General features: G+C 44.9%; 2 protein-coding genes across 2 annotated transcripts; one reads left to right on the forward strand and one right to left on the reverse strand.

The window, feature by feature from the left end:
- The first annotated feature begins 1,274 nt into the window (after positions 1-1,274).
- Positions 1,275-2,954, forward strand: LOC123169993 (peroxidase P7-like). Its single transcript, XM_044587844.1, has 3 exons — positions 1,275-1,627; positions 1,732-1,929; positions 2,090-2,954. Exons 1-3 carry the CDS (start codon positions 1,349-1,351, stop codon positions 2,651-2,653), a joined length of 1,041 nt encoding a protein of 346 aa, XP_044443779.1. The 5' UTR covers positions 1,275-1,348; the 3' UTR covers positions 2,654-2,954.
- A 5,655-nt stretch (positions 2,955-8,609) lies between these two features.
- LOC123169389 (probable fucosyltransferase 8) lies at positions 8,610-10,942 on the reverse strand. The gene is made up of 2 exons (XM_044587229.1): positions 10,497-10,942; positions 8,610-10,270 (listed from the first exon to the last, which is right to left on the reverse strand). Exons 1-2 carry the CDS (start codon positions 10,726-10,728, stop codon positions 8,781-8,783), a joined length of 1,722 nt encoding a protein of 573 aa, XP_044443164.1. The 5' UTR covers positions 10,729-10,942; the 3' UTR covers positions 8,610-8,780.
- Between the last annotated feature and the right edge of the window lie 15,784 nt (positions 10,943-26,726).

Here is a 26,726-nt window from a genome sequence, read left to right on the forward strand (position 1 = left end):
CGAACAGGGTGACAAGGCCACTCGACAGTGCTGCGAGGTCTAAGGGCCGTGTCGGGGCTACGACACGGCGTGGTGGGAGGTGGAAGGTGGGAGATACAAGGGGCCACGACACGGCGAGGTGAGGAGGGAGAGAGAAGCTTTTTTTTGGCTGTGATACAATGGTGCCGAACAGGGGAGGTGGGAAAGAGAACGGTTTTCTGGCTGCAATCCAATGGTGTCGACGAGCCTGTCTTGCTAAGCAATGAGTAACTAAATGTGCCACTCGTCGCGCCGCTGTTACCGCACAGCGGCGCAAACAGAGACCTCCTGTAAGCCAAACAACAACTCCTGAAATGCTTCATGGGAAAATTCGCTTCCCGTCTGCCCTGAAATGCTTCAAATCCTCCACCCTGCTCCTACGCTAGTCAACAGCCTGCCCATATATTTATTCAACTAGAGCAACGCTATTCTTACGTACGAGTTTTACTCTAGGTAGTTATTCCTCCTTTTGACGGCACGCACGATTTAAGTAAAACTTTTTATGTAGTAATAGGATTTCTGGTTCAACAATGGTACTATCGTCGATCGATCATAGCCCGACCCCCACCCTTTACTATTGATTGAATCATGTATTACCATGCTTGTATGAACAAGCTAGATAGAGGGGGCTACGTACGTGTAAAGTAGTGGCCTCCGGCTCCGGTTGTCTCGCTCACCCTGTAGACTGAACATTCGTCGTCGTACTGTTGCGTAATGTGCGCTTACATGTGCATGCTGTTGACTAGTGCTGATAATAACACCTCAACGACATTCTCATGGTTAGTTGACCGCCAGTCGCGCCCGCTAATTAAGCTTCTACCGTACGGCCAACACATCTCACGACCGATATATTCCTGCCTCTGCCTCTGCCGAGGCTACGCGTGTCACCGCCACTCTGTTCCTATGCAACATAGAGCGCGCGGTGTTTACTTGCAGTCCCTACGTCCTCCAGCCCCGTTGAAAGTTTGGCATGCCATCGTTTAACTTGTACGTGTGTGCCGGCAACTGCCCGTAGTTGCACCAAACGACGGTTGACTAATTTCAGGAATCTAGCTAGGACGAAATTACTCCTAAAAACATAGGTAGTACATACATGAAACTTATCGTGCCACCTTGTCAGCATATTCCCACATGCATGGCTGGGGGAATCAGCTGGCAGAGGCAAAAAATTAGAGCTATGTGTGCATGGACGCGGAAGAGCATTATAAATAGGGCATCATCTATGCACAACACTTCATCAGCTCAGCTCTCAGCTCCAAAGAAGCCTACCTAGCTAGCTAGCTCTCTTGAGACATAAGAGCTTAACTTTGTTGTGACTTGTGAGCTCCCCATGGCTTCGTCCACTGTCTGGCAGTGCCTTGTTGCTCTCTCCTTCTTGTCCTCCGCCGCCTACGGCTACGGCTACGGGCAGGGCAATGGCTATGGCAACGGTAACGGCAACGGCAACAACAATGGCTACGGCAACGGGCAGCTGGATCCCATGTTCTATGAAAAGAGCTGCCCCGCTCTGGGGTTCATCGTGCGCGTGAGCATGATCAAGGCCGTCCTCACGGAGCGCCGCATGGGCGCCTCCCTCCTCCGCCTCTTCTTCCATGACTGCTTTGTTCAGGTCAAATATATATACTCATCAATCATCCAGAGCTGCTTTCAATTCCTCACGTACGACGGTACGAGGTCTAAGCTGAGACCGCGGCATGCATATATTTTTCTCAGGGCTGTGACGGATCCATTCTCCTGGACGACGTGCCGGCGAGTAACTTCACCGGCGAGAAGACCGCCTTCCCCAACGTCAACTCCGTCCGCGGCTTCGAGGTCATCGACGATATCAAGAGGAACGTGGAGTACGTCTGTCCGGGCGTCGTGTCCTGCGCCGACATCCTCGCCTTGGCCGCACGGGAGGGCACAGTCCTGGTACGTACTTTTTTTTTTTGAGGGAAAGTCCTGGTACGTACTACTACGTTGCACGACGCACACCTTCTGCATGCATGCATGTGTATAGTAGAGTAATGTACTCCCTCCGTTTCTAAATATAAGCCACTGACCACGCTCTGCAATCTGCATGCGTGCACAGCTTGGCGGGCCAAGCTGGGCGGTGCCGCTGGGCCGGCGGGACTCGACGACGGCGAGCCTGGACGGCGCGAACAGCGACCTCCCCGGGCCGACGCTAAACCTCACCGAGCTCATCCAGTCGTTCGCCAACAAGAGCCTGAGCCCGCGCGACCTCACGGCGCTCTCCGGCGCGCACACCATCGGCTTCTCGCAGTGCGTCTTCTTCCGGGACCACATCTACAACGACACCAACATCGACCCCGCGTTCGCCGCGGAGCTACAGCGGAACTGCCCGGCCCCGGCGGGCTCCGGCGACACCAACCTGACGCCGCTCGACGCGCAGACGCGGTTCGTCTTCGACAACGCCTACTACCCCAACCTCGTCGCGCGGCGGGGCCTGCTGCACTCCGACCAGGAGCTCTTCAATGGCGCCGCCCAGGACGATTTGGTGCGGCAGTACAGCTCGAACAGCGCGCTCTTCTTCGCCGACTTCGTGGCCGCGATGATCAAGATGGGGAACATCAGCCCGCTCACCGGAAGCGCCGGCGAGATCAGGCGCAACTGCAGGGTCGTCAACAGCAGCTGATCCCTCCCAGAATTTCAGGTTGCAGAACAAACTACATACGGGAAAGCAAGGAATGTGTCTTAAAACGTTTGTGTAACTAATTTTTATTTTCGTTTAAATATTACCTCTGTAATAAGTTCACTGTACACCGAGAATTTTCTGTTATCAACCACCTGTTGTTACGTTTTGGCAGAATTGAGTTCAGTTTATTTGATTAAGTTTCAAATTTGGTTCTGATAGAATTTGAACTTGATTCTGAAATATTCCAACAACTTTTATGTTTGTATGCTATATGAAAATGTAAGTTATTCATTCTACAAAATTTCGTTGTCTAAATCTGAACCTCATTGTCACACATCAAAATTAGCTCAAATTAAAATAGCTCGGAATCGGACATGGAGTATCTAATCTTGAGCACAAATGCACCCGCATGAACAGTAAGTTCCGAAAAATAGTAAAGAAATTTAAAATATATTATTTTTTTGTATGAACATCAATGAAAGTTCTAACATCCTGCAAAATTTCACTTTGAAAAGACATCCTTGGAGGCCTGTACAAAGAAACAAAATTTGGGACTAAAAAAGGATTGGAGTGCACTTTTTTGTTTTTCTTGCACGCACCTCGGGATGTCTTTCCGGAGCGAGATATTGCAGGATGTTGGAAAACTTGTTGATTAATTGATTTTAAAAAACTTGTTGATGTTCATTCACAAAAAAAACAGATTTTTAAACTGTTTTAACTATTTTTTTGAATTTACTGTTCATACATGTGCATTTGTGCTCAAGATTGAAGTAACACTTTTGCTTTGTGCAAAAAAAAAGTAACACTTTCGCTTGGAATAATAATTATTTTTTGAATACACCGTGAAAGGGCGTATCATTTCTCATATCACGATAGCCAAGCGGCTAGTAGAACGCCCTTCGGCATACAACACTAATCAGAGATTATCCACCACTCACACCACGACAACATGACAAGGAAATGACTTTCCCAAGTAGAGTAGCATGGCCGCGTCTCAACCAATGTTGGACACTCCTGTACCACGAGCATGTCTTTGGGGTCAACATACCGCCCCCACCCGTAAGAGCATCTACAGCGGGGCGTCTCAAATCTCTTTCATATGCCCGGGCGGGCCGTCCGGTCATTGTCCGGTCACGATTTCTTGATCCAGACAACCCCCTTAAACGGCCCTCAAACGCCCGGACTGACCGGCACCCCTCAAATCCATCTCAAGTATGAGGCGGATATGGGACACCCGGACGTATCTAGGCACGTCCGCCACGTCGGACCCGACAGCCCGACTCCACCCCAAATTGCATCAAATCCACCCCGAAGACCAGTCGGATCCATTTGCTATCTCCTCTCTTCTTCCTCCTCAGCGTCCTCTGTCCCGCACTCCTCCGCCGTGCCCGATCCACAGGAAGTGGCTAGGAAGGATGTGGAGATGACATTTGGTGTGCTTCAGACTCATTGGGGAATTGTGCGGAGCGCTGCAATGATGTGGAAATTAGAAACTTTGTGGCAGCTGATGACATGTTGTGGTATTCTGCACAATATGATTGTTGAGGATGAGGGTGATGGTGTAGCCCAAACCCATGATTTCGAAGCACTTGAAGAACAAGTTGGAATTCCAAAAGATGAAGATGCGGCATAGCTGATGAACATTCTGCAGATGCATCAGAATCTTCAAGATTAGCAGGTGCACATGCAACTACTCAATGATCTTGTGGAGCACATGTGAACCCACAATGGCAACCAAAGTGCCAATGCTGAGTTTGGCACTTAAAATATATTTTATGTAAACACTATCTATGCTTCGTACCAACATTTGCTATTTACGTGCGACATTGGCTTGTATGATTGACGTGCATGTATTTACATGGATTTGGGAGTCCAGATTTGAGATATGTGAATACCGGGACGGAAATATGAGTGCCCGTCCGACGGGCATGCCCGGACGCGTCTGCAGATAAGGGGTCAAATTTGCCAAGTAGATGCTCTAAGTGCCTAAGTGCCTAGAAGATTCAGAGGATTGATGGCAGGATCCAACCAATCCCAAGGGAGGCGACGTGTGGGAAGTACCGGCAACGGCGTACTTTGCGCTCCTGGAGACTCACGCCTAATAAGCAACAAATAACCGCTGAGCGACGCGCTACCACCACTGGCCTCCTCCGAGGCGCTCCACCACAATGCCATGTGCCCAACGAAGACAGGGAAGTAGTCTTTCTTCCAAAACGATGCTAAGGAATGACTCGGAGGACGCCACCATCACCAATCCGGCTAGCCGAATCTTGATTTTCACGAGGAGCCAACACCCTAAGGGTTCAATATCCTTGGGCTTGCGCCCGAGAAGTCAAGGTGAGTCTCAAAAAGGATCAAGAAGAAAGAATTGAAAGGTGAGGGAGGCTCTCAAAAGCGATGCATGGATATTCAAAATCAACTTCAACACCGTCGTCTCTGCTGATCACATCCGGGAATTTTTCATTCTATGGATGCTTGTGAATGACGTCCACCTTGATGAGCAGCTTGACGATGAAATTGTTTGGAAGCACTCGAACGATGAGATCTACACGGTGGTCACCGCGTACAAGGCCCAGTTCCTTGGATTAACTCTCCCCTATGGATCGCATGGTTTGAAAAGTTTGGGCTCCCCGAAGGCAATTTTTTTCTCCTTGGTTGGCCCTCCAAGATAGGATCTGGAATGCCGATCGTCTGGAGAGACGGGGTTGGGCAAATTGTGGCCTCTGCCCTCTTTGCAAAAGGGAACAAGAAACTGGTGCGCATCTCTTTTTCAAGTGCCGCCGCACGCTTAGGCTATGGAGGTTAATCATCGCCAAGCTTGGCCTTACTCACATGGACACCTCTGACTGGCACCTTGCCAACTCTGTCCACGAATGGTGGGACAAGCGAACTAGCAACCATGTCCCCAACCAAAGCGCCTCGGCCTCCCTCACCATGCTTGTCTCTTGGACCATTTGGAATGAGCGCAATGCCCGGGTGTTCCGGCACAAGTGCACGCCGCCGCCTATCCTTCTTAACATCATCATGGACGAGGCAAAGCTTTGGGTTACTGCGGGTGCTAAAAGACTAGGGGCTATTATCTTGCATGAGTAATCGTCATACCGTGTATGTGGGTGTTATTGTAAAACTCTAAACTCTGTTCCTCTCTTATTTAATTGACGAGGCAAATTTTTTACCTCCATTCCGAAAAGAAAAATAACCTAAGGGTGGGAAAGACCATTTGATGGATGGCTTTCAAATAGTACTCCAGTATACCATTTGGTGGATGGCTTTCAAATACTATATATTTAGAGATGAGGGTAACTGTATCATGCAAATACCCTAAGGGTGGGAAAGACCATTTGGTGGATGGCTTTCAAATACTATATATTTAGAGATGAGGGTACTGGTAACGAGTACTCCAGTATATCTCACACTGAAGAATTTGAAAGATTTTCTACTTGATGCTTTTCACTCCTTCACATCATGTCTAAGTTCTTATGTATGTTTGATCGCATGTTTATCACCTGTGCTACCTGTACGCTTGCTTAGTTTTGCCTTGATGACTTTGTCTTCATTCTGAACGGCATACATAGTGCAGCTTTTCTTCTCGCTATGTATTTCATCACTCTGATATTCATCAAAACCTACTTTTTTATGAATTTGTAAAAATCTACCATTCACCTCCCGTCTGGTCGATAACTTGCACTTTCAGAGATCCTGCCCGGGAAAAGGGCGATAAGGTTTTCGGAAGTATCTCGGCGCGAATGCTCCCGATCCGTCCCCGTCTCCGTCCTCCTTTGCTTCGACTACTTCCTATGCATTGACTCCAGGAAGAACGACGACAAAGCCGCCAAAGAAGAAGGCCACAAACAATGTCGAGTCTGCTGTTGCCGTCGCTGCATTGGTCTGGCCAGCCCAAGGGTATGTTTTCATCCCCAACTTGCTCATTCATGTGCTAGCCGTATATACTGTGTTCATAGAAGTTTCGGTTCTATGTACTGTGCATGCCCACAAACTTAGATATCGGTATGAGTTGCGTACTGTGATTGCCATATTTATTATCTACTAGTGGATTAGATTAATCGAAAATGTGCTAATATATCCAACACATACATCATTTTCATGTTGTATGGCATGTGAAAAGAATTCTATATATCAAATATATTTTATCATTTCTACACGTTAAGCATTTACGTATGTGTGTCTATACAAAGCAAGAGATATATGAATTAGAGAACCGAGGGTTGTCGCTCAGCTGGTTAGGTCATTTGTGGTGGAGCCAACGCACCAGGGTTCAAGTCCTAGACTTCATTCATTGGGTGTGTATGTGAGCATCTATGTTCATATTGTGTTAAAAAATCATGAATCAAAAAAATCATAGTGCTATGACCGAGCGTGGGAATGCAATGGTGAAGTTCACCGCACGTCGGAGCATGCGCGGGCTGGTGGTGTCGCCGTGGGCAACATGGCGTGAGACCAAGGTCCTCTCCGACTTTGATGTTCTGCGTGTCTTACGATCAACGGCTATGGTTTATTTTCCTCCCTGGTGAACTCCCGCCGCCGAGTCCCTATCGATCTCGAGTTCTATTTGAGGCCAACAGGGGTTTTCCCCTGCCTTGGTTCTCTCTTGTCGACAATCAAGACTGATGTCGCCTGCATGAGATGCACGCTTAGCTACCGAAAATGGCACAAAACGCCGTTTGACAAAGTCCGTCAGTCGTTGACTTGTGTGCGCCTCCAACTACCTTCTCTCTCTTCCACCAAACTTCATGTTTCCTTGTATGTGATGATTCGTTTCATGTTTAGATCATTTGGTGCGGAAACACATTAAAAAAAGGATATCGAGATCTCTCACATTCATTAGTCATTATTGACAATATCGAAGAGATTTTCTAGGAAATCTCAGGATTACCCGGTTTAACCTACGGTGTGATGAGCGCAAAAATATCCCTCATCACGTTGTTTGGTTAGTTGCTAAACCACGTGGATTGCCATGGATTTGGCCCAATCCATGTGGGTCATCCAAGCCGGGGACAATTCCATGTGGTTCACAATTTCACTGTTTAGTTTGGGCAAAGGCGGGTGAAATCCCGGCCCAAACCACGTCGATCCGCTCAATTTGACGTTGTCCAGAAGAACCAAGTCCCCGTCATGGAATGAGTCCATCAGAGGCAAGCGCAATAACCTACGAAGAAATAGGAAGTGTGGCGAGGTGGTGCCTCTGGCGACGACGACAATGAGCGGCGACACGGGCCACCGACAACGACGACGGCTTCCTTCCGTACAAGGGGTCTTCCCGCAAAACATGCGAGGCCACACGGCAGCACCGCGGTGCTAGAGCGTATGAGGGGTCATATTAGGGACCATATTAGGGACCGCAAATGTTACATATTTTTGTGTATAGTGACCGTATTTAGAGGTTTTCAGGTACAGGAGCACATGTGTAGTGTGCCAACAAGTTAAGGGACGAATCATGTGATTTTCTCTGTATGGGTCGAGCTATTAACGAATGTTGGCGGGCTCGATCGAATAAACTTGTGAGCATCTGTGCGTCATACATAGATTGTCAGTGTGCACGGTACTTTTTGTCTTGATTTATTAGTCCCCTTATATATTTAGGGTCATATTTTAACCATGATTTTAACTCATAAAATATAAGTTATGCATAGCCGAAATAATATTATCAAAAACTACATTCAAATTTGAACCAAATGATATAAATTTTGGTGATATGCATTAATATTTTGCTAGTTAAATCTAGGTAAAAAATTGACACAAATACGAAGGGGACCAATAAACAAGGACAGGGATATTACTATTAGAACATGGAGTAGTATGTAAAAAAAAAGTGACTTACCCAAAAAAAATCAGGCAACTATACATATCAAAAGTCACTTGCACTTGAGGTTCAAAAAAAAGTCACTTAATGAGTCGTCTGCAACTGTTGTGGACAAATGTGCAATTATAACTTAAATGTGCAATTTTAGAGTTATAAATAGATTAAATCGATCGAAATCACTACAAAAACTAGCTACAACAAAAGTTTCAGTCGACTCTTAATTAGAAGCAAAATTGCAGTAATTTTGTCTTACTAATTTGAGAAATGACTATCCCGGCCGGGTTGATGACCAGTTGGTTTTTCTAATTAATCAAATAACTTGATACCTTTGATCCATTTAATCCCTTTGCCTACATCCTCACACTCCTTGACGTGGCGAGACAGCTCCTCCTTGTTCACCGCCTTCCCCCGGCACTCCACATCGGGCATCATGTGGAAGCACGGCTCCATGGACATGGCGCGCACGCACGGTGGCTCGGGCACCTTGCCATCTTCCGGGATCATCAGCATCGTCGGCCGCAGCCCCGCGAGGCTGCTGCTCATGTACCCGAACGTGGACGCCCCCGTGGTGAGCAGCACGTCGGAGAAGCTCAGCAGGTAGATCTCCGCGAGCGCCTTCTGGTTGTGCGGCCGCTGCCCCATTATCTGCCGCTCCTCGTGGCTCGGCTGGAACACCCCCACCATGCCGCCGCCCTTGGCCGCGTGCTCGTAGTACCTCGACTTGATCCTGTCGTAGTAGTCTGCTTGCAGCGACGCGATCAAGATGGCCTTGGATTTGGAGCCGCCGTGGACGTGGCTACTGCTCGCCGCGGCGTTGCCATCGACGACGTCCGGCAGTATGTGCTCCTGTCGGGAGCACGCCATGATTTGGCCGTACATGTCGTCGACCGGGATGGTTGCCCAGGAGAACATCCTGATCTGCACGCCGATCCTCTCCTCCGCCTGGGCCATGTACGTGTGGTAGTACCTGGTGATCATGCCCCAGACGGAGTTGGACGGGTGGAACAGGTACCGGCCCAGAAGGTGCGCCACGCTCTCCTTGGCGGGGAACAGCCTCCGGAGCTCGCCTTCGAACTCGGCCATGTCGTAGAGCGCCGGCACGAAGTAGAAGTCGTTCTGCACCAGCAGCCAGTTCACCTTGGCCAGCACGAGCTGGTCGTCGTTGCAGTAGAAGAGCCGGTCCGAGCGCCGGAGGTCGTGCGCCAGGTGCAGGTACACGTACGGAGGCACCGATTGCGCCGTCGCCTTGGCCGGGTCGTCGGCGATCTTCTTGCCGTCGAGGAGGTTCCCGTACGACTGGTTGGAGCCTACCCCGAGCCAGGACATGTCGGCGACGGGGAAGTCCGGCGGGAGCACCCAGGTCGCGTTCGCACCGGGGAACGGCTCGCAGAAGAGGCCGGTGAAGTCGTCCGTGGAGTGGACGAGGAGGACGCGGTCGGTGAGGAGCGCGTAGAGGAACGTGCTGAGCAGCGACAGCATCCGGTTGCCGAGGCCATTGTAGGGGATCCACACGACGTAGTTGCACTCCGCGTCCTCCTTGCTGCTGCTGCCGCCGGACCGGAGGTGATCGACGGACTTGGCGTACGGCCGCGTGCCGGGGGCGCACCTGCTGTGCCGCGCCTCGTAGTCGCGCAGCTTCCGCAGGAGGTGCGGCGAGGGCGCGTACGGGGAGTGCTTGTAGTAATGCGGGGACTGGTAGCGGCTCAGGCACGCGCGCCGGTCGGAGCCCGGCGAGAGCAGGCCGCCAAAGAGCTCGTCCGCACCGGCCGCGCTCTGACGAGAGACGTTCAGTAATCCTGAGAAATTACCAAACACGAGAACTTGTAACACATGTTTAGCAGTTTGATGTGACGATAGATAGACGATCATGAGATGATTAGATTTTGTTCATGTGCCCAACCCCAAATCCGATCAAGCATGAGCAAGCTTGTGTTGTAGGGATCGGCAAAGCTGTACGACTTTGCACCTAATCGTGAGTATATCTATGCAAAATCGATCACGAGAGAGAGAGCTTGCTTGTACCTCCGCCCATGACGGGCAGCTTAGCGGCGTTCTGCCACACGGCCAGCGCACCCGCCCGGCCGCCGAAGAGGAGAGCCATGAACGGCAGCGTGAACAGGCACACGATGAGCAGCACGCCCGCCCTGCCCATGCCGTCCTTCCTCCTCGCCGCGCCGGCGCCCCTCGCCGGCCACGCCGCATCCGCCACCGGATGATCTCCCGCCTTCTTGCTGCCGCTCATGTCCTTGATCATCTCCCTAGCACAACCAGATAGGGAGTATACGTCACCCGATCGAGCCACGAAAGCCCCACGGTTTTAGCAAGATCCGTAAGCTTGCCATGGATGGATCGATTAACGTCTCCGTAGAGTTGCGTCGCGTGATCCGCCGCGATTCGCTTTGGCGTGCAGGTGGGGTTGACCCGCGGTAACCGAGCCAGCATGTCGTGGGAGCATCGTGGCTGGAGGCTTGGAACCAGCATACGACGGGCGCACGTGTTTTTGGGAGTACCGGCCACGATATGATGGCCACTCTTCGCACACTAGCCCATTTTATGTACTCTCATCTCAATACTAGCTTTTCTTAAGTCCAACTTTGCAAACTTTGGCCCAAGGTTATAGAAAAATGTATTAATAACATTTACAATATCAAATTAATACCATTTGAGTCATCGTTGAATATATTTTCACATTACATATACCCATGCATTGCTATGGGATGAAACATTATTTGAAGAGTGGTGTCATGTGACAGATTGTTCTTGGCTGCGGTGACGTTGACTGTGTTGTGACATGTTGGTGGCTAATTATATTGGATGCATGCGAAGCGATAGATTATGGACTGTTTTAAAAAGAATCTCTACTATTAAGGAAAATACGATCTTTTAAATCTCTACCACAAATAATACTAGTAAATGACTACGTACAATGCATGTTAATATTAGGCAGTATATTATTTACACGCATATATTAGGTAGATATTATTTGTGTGTTAATTATATGATTACGCTGGCACTAATATTTGATATGGTATTAATTCACACTAAATATGTTGAGCACTCACCATTGAGGAACCGGAGTTGTTGGATTGATCAGGTTTGATGGCCTAGATTAGTCCGATCTGCCCTTTTGAGTCTTTTTATACGTGTATAGATGGAAGCCTAGTTAATTGTCTGACAAATTAGGCTGGCCGTAATGTTAGTCTCATAGCTAGTATCATGCATGCCAACTAGACAATTTTGATAAGGTGTCCTAGAAATAAATGAAGAAAGAGAGGGTTGAGTATCATATCATAATACCATATCATAATAAATGTTGGACAACGCTAACGCCCACACGTGTGGTGGGAGCCAAACCCGGCCACACGCCCTATAATACACAGATTACGCCATGTCACCGCATGCATGCATGCGGAAATCTTTTTTGATTTTCAATTTTTAAAATGTTTTATCTCTTAAATGAAAAATCAGATTGAAGATCCGTTTTCACCATTAAATCCCTTGCGACGAGATCTTCGAAACTAGATCTCATATCGATATATTTCGGCGAATTTTTTTTGGTTAAAAGTTGCCATGTCTATTGCACATGAATTGCCATGATATTTACACTGAAGTTGCCATGATATGTTTTAGCTATTTTCTTTTACATTTAAAAGTAAATTTTAACATATTATAAAACATGGAATTAAGAAACTAGACTTGCCATGCACCATAAACTAAAATTGCCATGATACATGCATTTAAAATTGCCATGGTTCATACAAAAAAATATTTTCATGGTTAAAGTACTGGAATTGCCATCATAAAAAAACTAAAATTGCCATGATCTACAAACTAAAATTGCCACATGGCAACTTTAGTTTAAGCACTATGGCAACTACAATGTAAACATCATGGCAACTTCTGGGCAAAAAAAAATTTCGTCGAAACATATCAACATGGGGTCTAGTTTTGAAGATCTCGTCGAGACGGATTTAATGGTGAAAACGGATTTTTAATTCGCTTTTTTAATTAGGAGATAAAACATTTTTAAGCCAAAAACCAAAAAGATTTCTGCTGATGTCATCTATTCATACGTGGCAAAATGAGTGGTGATGGAGGCGTGTGGGCGATGTGCAAACGCCCACATGTGTGGGCGTTAGTTTTTCCGTAAATGTTATGTTCCTATGTGTCATGCATGGCAATAAATAAAGTACTACATGATACTATGCATTACAGAGGTAGTATCATGCACTAGTATCATATGCATGATACTAGTATATGATACTCCCCATTATAACCAGCCTTAGTTAATTGCATTAATGGCTTGGTTTTTCAATTGATTTGGCGTGAAAAAAATCACTACATTCTCTTGCTAATTAATTGCATTAATGACTTGATTTTTAAATTGGTTTGGTGCTCGGTTTTCAAATTTATTTTATTTTTCCATTAATGAATGTGTGCCGAATGACGATATACCAACTCCCCTTTTACGATGACTAGAGATACGCTGCAACGTATTTATATTTTTTTATCGTTCTATACTATTATAGTATCAATATTGGATGTTTTCATATGCAATTATATTTAATTATATATCATTTTGGGGATTAACCTTTTAACCTAGTGCCCAGTGTCAGTTGCAGTTTTTTGCTTGGTTTTGGCTTTTTAGAAAATCAGTACCAAACGGAGTCCAAACGCTACGAAACTTTTTGACGGTTTTTTTGGACCAGAATGGACCCTAAAAGTTTCGGGAGAAGGCCAGAAGAGTCACGAGGGAGCAACAAGCCTACCAGGCACGCCCCCGTTGTTGTGGGCCCCTCGTGGTACCTCTTGACCTAATTCCAGCTCTATAAATTCTCAAATATTCCCAATACATTAGAAAGCCACCGGAACACTTTTTCTGCCGCCGCAAACCTGTGCTCTTCTACGATCCCATCTGGAGGCCTTCTCCGGTACTCTGCCGGAGGGGGAATTGATCATGGAGGGCTTCTACATCAACCTTGTCGCCCTTCCGATGATGCGTGAGTAGATTTGAGTAGTTCACCACAAACCTACGGGTACATAGCTAGTAGCCAGATGGCTTCTTCTCTCTCTTTGATCTTCAATACAATGTTCTCCTCGATGTTCTTGGAGATCTATTTGATGTAATTTTCTTTTGAGGTGTATTTGTTAGGATCCGATGAATTGTGGGTTTATGATCAAATTATTCATCAGAAATATTTGAGTTTTTTCTGAATTCTTTTATGCATGATTGTTATAGCTTTGTATTTCTCTCCGGTCTATCTGTTTGGTTTTGCCAACTAGATTGATTTATCTTGCAATGGAAGAGGTGCTTTGTGATGGGTTCGATCTTGCGGTGTTCAATCCTAGTGACAGAAAGGGACATGACACATATTTGTATCGTTGCCATTAAGGATAAAAAGATGGGTTTATTCATATTGATTGGGTTTACTTGGTCTACATCATGTTATCTTGCTTAGGCGTTACTCTGTTTTTATTGAATTAGTACCCTAGATGCACGCTGGATAGTGGTCGATGGATGGAGTAATACTAGTAGATGCAGGCAGAAGTCGGTCTATTTGTCTCGGACGTAATGCCTATATACATAATCATTGCCTTGAATATCGCCATAACTATGCGCTTTTCTATCAATTGCCCAACAATAATTTGTTTACCCACCGTATGCTTTTGTTCAAGAGAGAAGCCTCTAGTGAAAACTATGGTCCTCGGGTCTATTTTTATCATACATAAAATCCAAAAATACCTTGCTGCAATTTATTTACCATTATTTTATTTTGTGTTTTATTATATCTATCTATCACTACGAGATTCGGTCCTTGCAAGTAACCGCCGAGGGGATTGACAACCCCTTGTTTGCGTTGGGTGTAAGTATTTTCTTTTGTGTGTGTATGTGCTACTAACAAGGTTCTGTGTGGTTCTCCTACTGGATTGATAACATTGGTTATTAAATGAGATAAATACTTATCTCTATTGTACTGCTTCGTCCTCTCCTCTTCGAGGAAATCTCAACGCAGCTCACAAGTAACAATTAGTAGAACGACCATGCATTGCTATAGGCTATAACACATATATAAATGAATCAAACAAATGATTAAGATCATTTCCAAGGTCAAAGCTCATTTCTCGCTCATACGTTCGGCCGTGTTCGGACATCAAACGATGCCCAGTAGGCTCCCCAAAATTCAACCGTTTGAGCAGTCTGGACTCCCCCAAATTCAGACCACATATGGGGTAGTGTCCGGACTATGCAATATGTTATCTCGAAGGTGCGGGTTCAACATAGAAACCCAACCCCACGACGCATCCTTCCTGAATATTCTTATCATGTGTTTTACGTATTTATTAATTATATAAGTCAAAAAATCTTGGTATAACTATTATTGAAGTCAGAATATTATTTTGTTAATGGTAAAAATTTATATTATATTTTGAGTCTTTTAATATTTTACCTTTTTATGTTTGCAAATGGTGAACACTTTTATTTTATATGTTTTGAGTCTTTTATTGGTTTTTGAGTCCTTTTATTATTATTTTCCGTCTTTTAGTTATTAAGTAAATAATAGTAGTTATTTTGAATATTATATTTTTGAGTCCTTTAGTTATTAAGAATATGTATTTACAATATTTATTATTTTGAGTCTTTTTATTGCCTTTTGAGTCTTTTTATTGTTTTTAGGTGGTGGCATTGCTTTATTTTCTCTTCTGGCCCACTGGTCTATTGGGTTCACATTTAATTTGATGGTCGGAGGCAAATTGAAACAATGTGTCTGACGCAGGTCAAAACCATGGGGGTCACACTCCCTCGCCCCACCTCTCTCTCTCTCTGCCTCGTAGCTCGACGCCTCTGTCGATCCCCTTTTGTCAACGGTCGTCACTGGCCAATTCTGGCCATTTTCGGCGATATCCGGTGCTGAGATACACATCTACACCTCCCCCCTCTCGCTGTCATATGTCGTAGACCAAGTCAATTAATTTTTTCCACGCCCTGAGGTCAACCCCGTTTGATTCCCAATGCTAGGGTTTCGGCAATAGCTACGAAAATGATGACAGGCGAAGGCGACGGAGACGCAAGCAGACGGCGATGCACCTCGGCTCCAATCCTTGGTGAGCATCTCCCTCCGATTTTCCAATCAACGCCATGGCCATTTAGGAGCCACGACCATTTATGATTAATTAGGTTCAAATAGCTTAATTAGTTGCAATCCTTTGGTGATTAAATATAAAATATATGCAAAAAATCGTGCTATTATATTATTATTCTTTGCATACTACAAAAGCTGCAATTTCAGTACAAAGTTCTGTGCAAGTTTTTCTTCTTCTTCTTCTTCTTCTTCTTCTTAAAGCGTAATATCAATGCCCTAAATTATTTCTCCTTATAAAACTTCATTAATTTGATTTTTGTCCTAGCTATTATTTCATTTTATTTCTTGTTTAAGGCTAATATCATTGTCACTAGTTCGTTTCTTCTTAGTAAACTTATCTCAGCGAAATTTCACTACTATATGCTTATTCTTGCATATTTCAAAAAAGTGCAATTTTTGTGTATGTTGTGTGCAAAAAATTTGACCGTTTGTGTTTCATTTTATTTTTTCTTAATGGGTAATACCAATGCCACTAATTCATTCTTCCATAGAAAACCTCATTATTTTGAAAAACAAACTTTCGTATTTATTTCATTTTTTTCTTTTTAAATGGTAGTACTGAAGGAAATATGCCCTAGAGGCAATAATAAAGTTGTTATTTATATTTTCTTATATCATGATAGATGTTTATTATTCATGCTAGAATTGTATTAACCGGAAGCTTAGTACATGTGTGAATACATAGACAAATAGAGTGTCACTAGTATGCCTCTACTTGACTAGTTCGTTAATCAAAGATGGTTAAGTTTCCTAGCCATAGACATGAGTTGTCATTTCATGAAGGGGATCACATCATTATAGAATGATGTGATTGACATGACCCATCCGTTAGCTTAGCACTATGATCGTTTAGTTTATTGCTATTGCTTTCTTCATGACTTATACATGTTCCTATGACTATGAGATTATGCAACTCCCAAATACCGGAGGAACACTTAGTGTGCTATCAAACGTCACAACGTAACTGGGTGATTATAAAGTTGCTCTACAGGTGTCTCCGACGGTGTTCGTTGAGTTGGCATAGATCGAGATTAGGATTTGTCACTCCGATTATCGGAGAGGTATCTCTGGGCCCTCTCGGTAATGCACAACACTATGAGCCTTGCAAGAAATGTGACTAATGAGTTAGTTACGGGATGATGCATTACAGAACGAGTAAAAAGACTTGCGGGTAACGAGATTGAACTAGGTATGGTAATACCGACGATCGAATCTCGGGCAAGTAACATACCGATGACAAAGGGAACAACGTATGTTGTTTTGCGGTTTGACCGATAAAGATCTTCGTAGAATATGTAGGAGCCAATATGAGCATCCAGGTTCCGCTATTGGTTATTGACCGGAGATGAGTCTCGGTCATGTCTACATAGTTCTCGAACCCGTAGGGTCCGCACGCTTAACGTTCGATGACGATCAGTATTATGAGTTTATGTGTTTTGATGTATCGAAGGTTGTTCGGAGTCCCGGATGAGATCACGGACATGACGAGGAGTCTCAAAATGGTCGAGACATAAAGATTGATATATTGGAAAGTTATATTCGGACACCGGAATGGTTTCGAAGTGTATCGGCTATTTTCTGGACTACCGGGGAGTTACCGGAACCCCCCGGAGGGTTATTGGGCCTTCATGGGCCTAGTGGTGGAAGAGAGGAGGCAGGCCAAGGTGTGGCACATGCCCCCCTAGCCCAAACCGAATTGGACTAGGGCTAGGGGGGCCGGCCCCCCTTTCCTTCTCTTCTCCCTCTCCTTCCCCATTCTCCTGTGGAAGTAGGAAAGGGGGGGGGGCGAATCCTACTTGGAGTAGGACTCCCCCCTTGGGCGCACCTCCTCCTGGCCGGCCTCCTCCTCCCTCCCTCCTTTATATACGTGGGAGGGGTGCACCCCAAAGGCACACCAAAGTTTCTCTTAGCCGTGTGCGGTGCCCCCTCCATAGAAACACACCTCGGTCATATCGTCGTAGTGCTTAGGCGAAGCCCTGCGCCGGTAACTTCATCATCACCGTCACCACGCCGTCGTGCTGACAAAACTCTCCCTCGGCCTCAGCTGGATCAAGAGTTCGAGGGACGTCACCGAGCTGTATGTGTGCAGATTGCGAAGGTGTCGTGCATTCGGTACTTGATCGGTTGGATCGCGAAGACGTTCAACTACATCAACTGCGTTACTTAACGCTTCCGCTTTCGGTCTACGAGGGTACGTGGACACACTCTCCCGGGTCGTTGCTATGCTTCTCCTAGATAGATCTTGCGTGATCGTAGGCAATTTTTTTGAAATACTACGTTCCTCAACAATGGCATCCGAGCCAGGTCTATGCGTAGATGTTATATGTGAAGGAAATATGCCCTAGAGGCAATAATAAATTTATTATTTATTTCCTTATTTCATGATAAATGTTTATTATTCATGCTAGAATTGTATTAACCGGAAACATAATACATGTGTGAATACATAGACAAACAAAGTTTCACTAGTATGCCTCTACTTGACTAGCTCGTTAATCAAAGATGGTTAAGTTTCCTAGCCATTGACATGAGTTGTCATTTGATTAACGGGATCACATCATTAGGAGAATGATGTGATTGACTTGACCCATTCCGTTAGCTTAGCACTCGATCGTTTAGTATGTTGCTATTGCTTTCTTCATGACTTATACATGTTCCTATGACTAAGAGATTATGCAACTCCCGTTTACTGGAGGAACACTTTGTGTGCTACCAAACGTCACAACATAACTGGGTGATTATAAAGGTGCTCTACAGGTGTCTCCAAAGGTACTTGTTGGGTTGGCGTATTTCGAGATTAGGATTTGTCACTCCGATTGTCGGACAGGAATCTCTGGGCCCACTCGGTAATGCACATCACTATAAGCCTTGCAAACATTGCAACTAATGAGTTAGTTGCGGGATGATGTATTACAGAACGAGTAAAGAGACTTGCCGGTAACGAGATTGAACTAGGTATTGAGATACCTACGATCGAATCTCGGGCAAGTAACATACCGATGACAAAGGGAACAACGTATGTTGTTATGCGGTCTGACCGATAAAGATCTTCGTAGAATATGTAGGAGCCAATATGGGCATCCAGGTCCCGCTATTGGTTATTGACAAGAGAGGTGTCTTGGTCATGTCTACATAGTTCTCGAACCCGTAGGGTCCGCACGCTTAACGTTCGTTGACGATATAGTACTATGAGTTATGTATGTTGGTGACCGAATGTTGTTCAGAGTTTTGGATCAGATCACGGATATGACGAGGAACTCCGGAATGGTCCGGAAGTAAAGATTGATATGTGGATAGTAGTGTTTGATCTCCGGAAAGGTTCCGGAATCCATCGGAAGGGGTTCCGGATGTTTCCCGAAATGTTTGTGCACGGGAACACTTTATCTGGGCCAAAGGGGAAAGCCCACGAGGTTTTTGGAAAGCGCAAAAGGAAGTTTTGCGGAGTCCAGGGGCCAGACACCAGGGTCCCTGGCGTCTGGGTCCAGACGCCGGGAACCCTGGCGTCTGGCCCTGGAGTCTGAGAAGGACTCTTGCCTTTCGGGTGAAACCAACTTTGTGGAGGCTTTTACTCCAAGTTTCGACCCCAAGGCTCAACATATAAATAGAGGGGTAGGGCTAGCACCCAAGACAGATCAAGAAACACCAAGCCGTGTGCCGGCAACCCCGTATCCTCTAGTTTATCCTCCGTCATAGTTTTCGTAGTGCTTAGGCGAAGCCCTGCGAAGATTGTTCTTCACCATCACCATCACCACGCCGTCGTGCTGCCGGAACTCATCTACTACTTCGCCCCTCTTGCTGGATCGAGAAGGCGAGGACGTCACCGAGCCGAACGTGTGCAGAACTCGGAGGTGCCGTGCTTTCGGTACTTGGATCGGTCGGATCATGAAGACGTACGACTACATCAACCGCGTTGATACAACGCTTCCGCTTACGGTCTACGAGGGTACGTAGACAACACTCTCCCCTCTCGTTGCTATGCATCACCATGATCTTGCGTGTGCGTTGGAAATTTTTGAAATTACTACGTTCCCCAACAGTGGCATCCGAGCCAGGTTTTATGCGTAGATGTTATAGGCACGAGCAGAACACAAGTGAGTTGTGGGCGATACAAGTCATACTGCTTACCAGCATGTCACACTTTGGTTCGGCGGTATTGTTGGATGAAGCGGCCCGGACCGACATTACGCGTACGCTTACGCGAGATTGGTTCTACCGACGTGCTTTGCACACAGGTGGCTGGCGGGTGTCAGTTTCTCCAACTTTAGTTGAACCGAGTGTGGCTACGCCCGGTCCTTGAGAAGGTTAAAACATCACTAACTTGACAAACTATCGTTGTGGTTTTTGATGCGTAGGTAAGAACGGTTCTTGCTTAGCCCGTAGCAGCCACGTAAAACTTGCAACAACAAAGTAGAGGACGTCTAACTTGTTTTTGCAGGGCATGTTGTGATGTGATATGGTCAAGGCATGATGCTATATTTTATTGTATGAGATGATCATGTTTTGTAACCGAGTTATCGGCAACTGGCAGGAGCCATATGGTTGTCGCTTTATTGTATGCAATGCAATCGCCCTGTAATTGCTTTACTTTATCACTAAGCGGTAGCGATAGTCGTAGAAGCAATAGTTGGCGAGACGACAACGATGCTACGATGGAGATCAAGGTGTCGCGCCGGTGACGATGGTGATCATGACGGTGCTTCGGAGATGGAGATCACAAGCACAATATGATGATGGCCATATCATATCACTTATATTGATTGCATGTGATGTTTATCTTTTATGCATCTTATCTTGCTTTGATTGACGGTAGCATTATAAGATGATCTCTCACTAAATTTCAAGATAAAAGTGTTCTTCCTGAGTATGCACCGTTGCCAAAGTTCGTCGTGCCCAGACACCACGTGATGATCGGGTGTGATAAGCTCTACGTCCATCTACAACGGGTGCAAGCCAGTTTTGCACACGCAGAATACTCAGGTTAAACTTGACGAGCCTAGCATATGCAGATATGGCCTCGGAACACTGAGACCGAAAGGTCGAGCGTGAATCATATAGTAGATATGATCAACATAGAGATGTTCACCATTGAAAATTACTCCATTTCACGTGATGATCGGTTATGGTTTAGTTGATTTGGATCACGTGATCACTTAGATGATTAGAGGGATGTCTATCGAAGTGGGAGTTCTTAAGTAATATGATTAATTGAACTTTAATTTATCATGAACTTAGTCCTGGTAGTATTAGCATATCTATGTTGTAGATCAATAGCTCGCGTTTAGCTCCCCTATTTTATTTTTGATATGTTCCTAGAGAAAAACTATGTTGAAAGATGTTAGTAGCAATGATGTGGATTGGATCCATGATCTGAGGATTATCCTCATGCTGCACAGAAGAATTATGTCCTTGATGCACCGCTAGGTGACAGACCTATTGCAGGAGCAGATACAGACGTTATGAATGTTTGACAAAGCTCGGTATGATGACTACTTGATAGTTTAGTGCACCATGCTTTACGGCTTAGAACCGGGATTTCAAAAATGTTTTGAACACCACGGAGCATATGAGATGTTCCAAGAGCTGGAATTGGTATTTCAGACTCATGCCCGAGTCGAGAGGTATGAGACCTCTGACAAAGTACTTAGCCTACAAGATGGAGGAGAATAGCTCAACTAGTGAGCATGTGCTCAGAATGTCTGAGTACTACAATCACTTGAATCAAGTGGGAGTTAATCTTCCAGATAAGATAGTGATTGACAGAGTTCTCTAGTCACTATCACCAAGTTACTGGAACTTCGTGACGAACTATAATATGCAAGGGATAACGGAAATGATTCCCAAGCTCTTCGTGATGCTGAAATCGACGAAGGAAGAAATCAAGAAAAACATCAAGTGTTGATGGTTGACAAGACCACTAGTTTCAAGAAAAGGGCAAATGGAAGAAGGGGAACTTCAAGAAGAACGGCAAGCGAGTTGCTGCTCAAGTGAAGAAGCCCAAGTCTGGACCTAAGCCTGAGACTGAGTGCTTCTACTGCAAAGGAACTGGTCACTGGAAGCGGAACTGCCCCAAGTATTTGGCGGATAAGAAGGATGGCAAAGTGAACAAAGGTATATTTGATATACATGTTATTGATGTGTACTTTACTAGTGTTTATAGCAACCCCTAAGTATTTGATACTAGTTCAGTTGCTATGATTAGTAACTCGAAACAGGAGTTGCAGAATAAACAGAGACTAGTTAAGGGTGAAGTGACGATGTGTGTTGGAAGTGGTTCCAAGATTGATATGATCATCATCGCAGACTCCCTATACTTTCGGGATTAGTGTTAAACCTAAATAAGTGTTATTTGGTGTTTGCGTTGAGCATGAATATGATTTGATCATGTTTATTGCAATACGGTTATTCATTTAAGTTAGAGAACAATTGTTGTTCTGTTTACATGAATAAAACCTTCTATGGTCATACACACCAATGAAAATGGTTTGTTGGATCTCGATCATAGTGATACACATATTCATAATATTGAAGCCAAAAGATGCAAAGTTAATAATGATAGTGCAACTTATTTGTGGCACTGCCGTTTAGGTCATATTGGTGTAAAGCGTATGAAGAAACTCCATGCTGATGGGATTTTGGAATCACTTGATGCTTGCGAACCATGCCTTATGGGCAAGATGACTAAAACTCCGTTCTCCGGAACAATGGAGCAAGCAACTGCCTTATCGGAAATAATACATACTGATGTATGCGATCCGATGAGTGTTGAGGCTCGCGGCGGGTATCGTTATTTTCTGACCTTCCCACATGATTTGAACAGATATGGGTATATCTACTTGATGAAACATAAGTCTGAAACATTTGAAAAGTTCAAAGAATTTCAGAGTGAAGTGGAAAATCATCGTGACAAGAAAATAAGGTTTCTACGATCTGATCGCGGAGACAAATATTTGAGTTACGAGTTTGGTCTTCAATTAAAACAATGCGGAATAGTTTCCCAACTCACGCCACCTGGAAAACCACAGCGTAATGGTGTGTCCTAACGTCGTAACCGCACTTTATTGGATATAGTGCGATCTATGATGTATCTTTCCGATTTACCACTATTGTCTTGGGGTTATACATTAGAGACAGCAGCATTCACGTTAAATAGGGCACCATCTAAATCTGTTGAGACGACGCCTTATGAACTATGGTTTGGCAAGAAACCAAAGTTCTCGTTTCTTAAAGTTTGGGGTTGCGATGCTTATGTGAAAAAGTTTCATCCTGATAAGCTCAAACCCAAATCGGAAAAATGTGTCTTCATAGGATACCCAAAGGAGACTGTTGGGTACACCTTCTATCACAGATCCGAAGGAAAGACATTCGTTGCTAAGAATGGATCCTTTCTAGAGAAGGAGTTTCTCTCGAAAGAAGTGAGTGGGAGGAAAGTAGAACTTGATGAGGTAACCGTACCTGCTCCCTTATTGGAAAGTAGTTCATCACAGAAACCGGTTCCAGTGACGTCTATACCAATTAGTGAGGAAGTTAATGATGATGATCATGAAACTTCAGATCAAGTTGTTACTGAACCTCGTAGGTCAACCAAAGTAAGATCCGCACCAGAGTGGTACGGTAATCCTGTTCTGGAGGTTATGTTACTAGACTATGACGAACCTACGAACTATGAAGAAGCGATGGTGAGCCCAGATTCCGCAAAATGGCTTGAGGCCATGAAATCTGAGATGGGATCCATGTATGAGAACAAAGTGTGGACTTTGGTTGACTTGCCCGATGATCGGCAAGCCATTGAGAATAAATGGATCTTCAAGAAGAAGACTGACGCTGACGGTAATGTTACTGTCTATAAAGCTCGACTTGTTGCGAAAGGTTTTCGACAAGTTCAAGGGATTGACTACGATGAGACCTTATCACCCGTAGCGATGTTTAAGTCTGTCCGAATCATGTTAGCAATTGCCGAATTTTATGATTATGAAATTTGGCAAATGGATGTAAAAACTGCATTCCTGAATGGATTTCTAGAAGAAGAGTTGTATATGATTCAACCGGAAGGTTTTGTCGATCCAAAGGGAGCTAACAAAGTGTGCAAGCTCCAGCGATCCATTTATGGACTGGTGCAAGCCTCTCGGAGTTGGAATAAACGCTTTGATAGTGTGATCAAAGCATTTGGTTTTGTACAAACTTTTGGAGAAGCCTGTATTTACAAGAAAGTGAGTGGGACCACTGCAACATTTCTGATAAGTATATGTGAATGACATATTGTTGATCAGAAATAATGTAGAATTATTCTGCAAAGCATAAAGGAGTGTTTGAAAGGAGTTTTTCAAAGAAAGACCTCGGTGAAGCTGCTTACATATTGAGCATCAAGATCTATAGAGATAGATCAAGATGCTTGATAAGTTTTTTCAATGAGTACATACCTTGACAAGATTTTGAAGTAGTTCAAAATGGAACAGTCAAAGAAAGAGTTCTTACCTGTGTTACAAGGTGTGAAATTGAGTAAGACTGAAAGCCCGACCACGACAGAAGATAGAAAGAGAATGAAAATCATTCCCTATGCCTCAGCCATAGGTTCTATAAAGTATGCCATGCTATGTACCAGATCTATTGTATACCCTACACTGATTTTGTCAAGGGAGTGCAATAGTGATCTAGGAGTAGATCACTGGACAACGGTGAAAATTATCCTTAGTGGAATAAGGATATGTTTCTCGATTATGGAGGTGACAAAAGGTTCCTCGTAAAGGGTTACGTCGATACAAGTTTTGGCACTGATCCAGATGACTCTAAGTCTTCATCTGGATACATATTGAAAGTGGGAGCAATTAGCTAAAGTAGCTCTGTGCAGAGCATTGTAGACATAGAAATTTGCAAAATACCTACGGATCTGAATATGGCAGACCCGTTGACTAAGCTTCTCTCACAAGAAAAACATGATCACACCTTAGTACTCTTTGGGTGTTAATCACATAGCGATGTGAACTAGATTATTGACTCTAGTAAACCCTTTGGGTGTTGGTCACATGACGATGTGAACTATGGGTGCTAATCACATGGTGATGTGAACTATTGATGTTAAATCACATGGCGATGTGATCTAGATTATTGACTCTAGTGCAAGTGGGAGACTGAAGGAAATATGCCCTAGAGGCAATAATAAAGTTATTATTTATTTCCTTATTTCATGATAAATGTTTATTATTCATGCTAGAATTGTATTAACCGGAAACATAATACATGTGTGAATACATAGACAAACAAAGTGTCACTAGTATGCCTCTACTTGACTAACTCATTAATCAAAGATGGTTAAGTTTCCTAGCCATTGACATGAGTTGTCATTTGATTAACAGGATCACATCATTAGGACAATGATGTGATTGACTTGACCCATTCCGTTAGCTTAGCACTCGATCGTTTAGTATGTTGCTATTGCTTTCTTCATGACTTATACATGTTCCTATGACTATGAGATTATGCAACTCCCGTTTACCGGAGGAACACTTTGTGTGCTACCAAACGTCACAACGTAACTGGGTGATTATAAAGGTGCTCTACAGGTGTCTCCAAAAGTACTTGTTGGGTTGGCATATTTCGAGATTAGGATTTGTCACTCCGATTGTTGGAGAGGTATCTTTGGGCCCACTCGGTAATGCACATCACTATAAGCCTTGCAAGCATTGCAACTAATGAGTTAGTTGCGGGATGATGTATTACGGAACGAGTAAAGAGACTTGCCGGTAACGAGATTGAACTAGGTATTGAGATACCTACGATCGAATCTCGGGCAAGTAACATAGCGATGACAAAGGGAACAACGTATGTTGTTATGCGGTCTGACCGATAAAGATCTTCGTAGAATATGTAGGAGCCAATATGGGCATCCAGGTCCCACTATTGGTTATTGACAAGAGAGGTGTCTCGGTCATGTCTACATAGTTCTCGAACCCATAGGGTCCGCACGCTTAACGTTCGTTGACGATATAGTACTATGAGTTATGTATGTTGGTGACCGAATGTTGTTCGGAGTTTTGGATGAGATCACGGATATGACGAGGAACTCCGGAATGGTCCGGAAGTAAAGATTGATATGTGGATAGTAGTGTTTGATCTCCAGAAAGGTTCCGGAATCCATCGGAAGGGGTTCCGGATGTTTCCCGAAATGTTTGGGCACGAGAACACTTTATCTAGGCCAAAGGGGAAAGCCCATGAGGTTTTTGGAAAGCGCAAAAGGAAGTTTTGCGGAGTCTAGGGGCCAGACGCCGGGAACCCTGGCGTCTGGCCCTGGAGTCCGAGAAGGACTCTTGCCTTTCGGGTGAAACCGACTTTGTGGAGGCTTTTACTCCAAGTTTCGACCCCAAGGCTCAACATATAAATAGAGGGGTAGGGCTAGCACCCAAGACAGATCAAGAAACACCAAGCCGTGTGCCGGCAACCCCGTCTCCTCTAGTTTATCCTCCGTCATAGTTTTCATAGTGCTTAGGCGAAGCCCTGCGAAGATTGTTCTTCACCAACACCGTCACCATGCCGTCGTGCTGCCGGAACTCATCTACTACTTCGCCCCTCTTGCTGGATCGAGAAGGCGACGATGTCACCGAGCCAAACGTGTGCAGAACTCGGAGGTGCCGTGCTTTCGGTACTTGGATCGGTCGGATCGTGAAGACGTACGACTATATCAACCGCGTTGATATAACGCTTCCGCTTACGGTCTACGAGGGTACGTAGACAACACTCTCCCCTCTCGTTGCTATGCACCATGATCTTGCGTGTGCATAGGAAATTTTTGTTTACTACGTTCCCCAACAATATGCACGAGTAGAACACAAAGAGTTGTGGGCGATAATAGTCATACTGCTTACCAGCATGTCATACTTTGATTCGGCGGTATTGTTGGATGAAGCGGCCCAGACCGACATTACATGACCGCGTTCATGAGACTGGTTCTACCGTCGTGCTTCGCACACAGGTGGCTAGTAGGTGTCTGTTTCTCTAACATTAGTTGAATCGAGTGTGACTACGCCCGGTCCTTGTTGAAGGTTAAAACAACACACTTGACGAAAAATCATTGTGGTTTTGATGCGTAGGTAAGAACGATTCTTGCTAAGCCCGTAGA

The sequence above is a fragment of the Triticum aestivum genome, chromosome 7D, assembly GCF_018294505.1.
Source record: "Triticum aestivum cultivar Chinese Spring chromosome 7D, IWGSC CS RefSeq v2.1, whole genome shotgun sequence".
Lineage (NCBI taxonomy): Eukaryota > Viridiplantae > Streptophyta > Magnoliopsida > Poales > Poaceae > Triticum > Triticum aestivum.

Coding starts and splice junctions, on each gene's coding strand:
- LOC123169993 (XM_044587844.1), top strand. CDS start 1,349: ATGGCTTCGTCCACTGTCTGGCAGTGCCTTGTTGCTCTCTCCTTCTTG. Junction 1,628..1,731: donor TCCATGACTGCTTTGTTCAG/GTCAAATATATA, acceptor TATTTTTCTCAG/GGCTGTGACGGATCCATTCT. Junction 1,930..2,089: donor CACGGGAGGGCACAGTCCTG/GTACGTACTTTT, acceptor ATGCGTGCACAG/CTTGGCGGGCCAAGCTGGGC.
- LOC123169389 (XM_044587229.1), bottom strand. CDS start 10,728: ATGATCAAGGACATGAGCGGCAGCAAGAAGGCGGGAGATCATCCGGTG. Junction 10,271..10,496: donor GCTGCCCGTCATGGGCGGAG/GTACAAGCAAGC, acceptor GTAATTTCTCAG/GATTACTGAACGTCTCTCGT.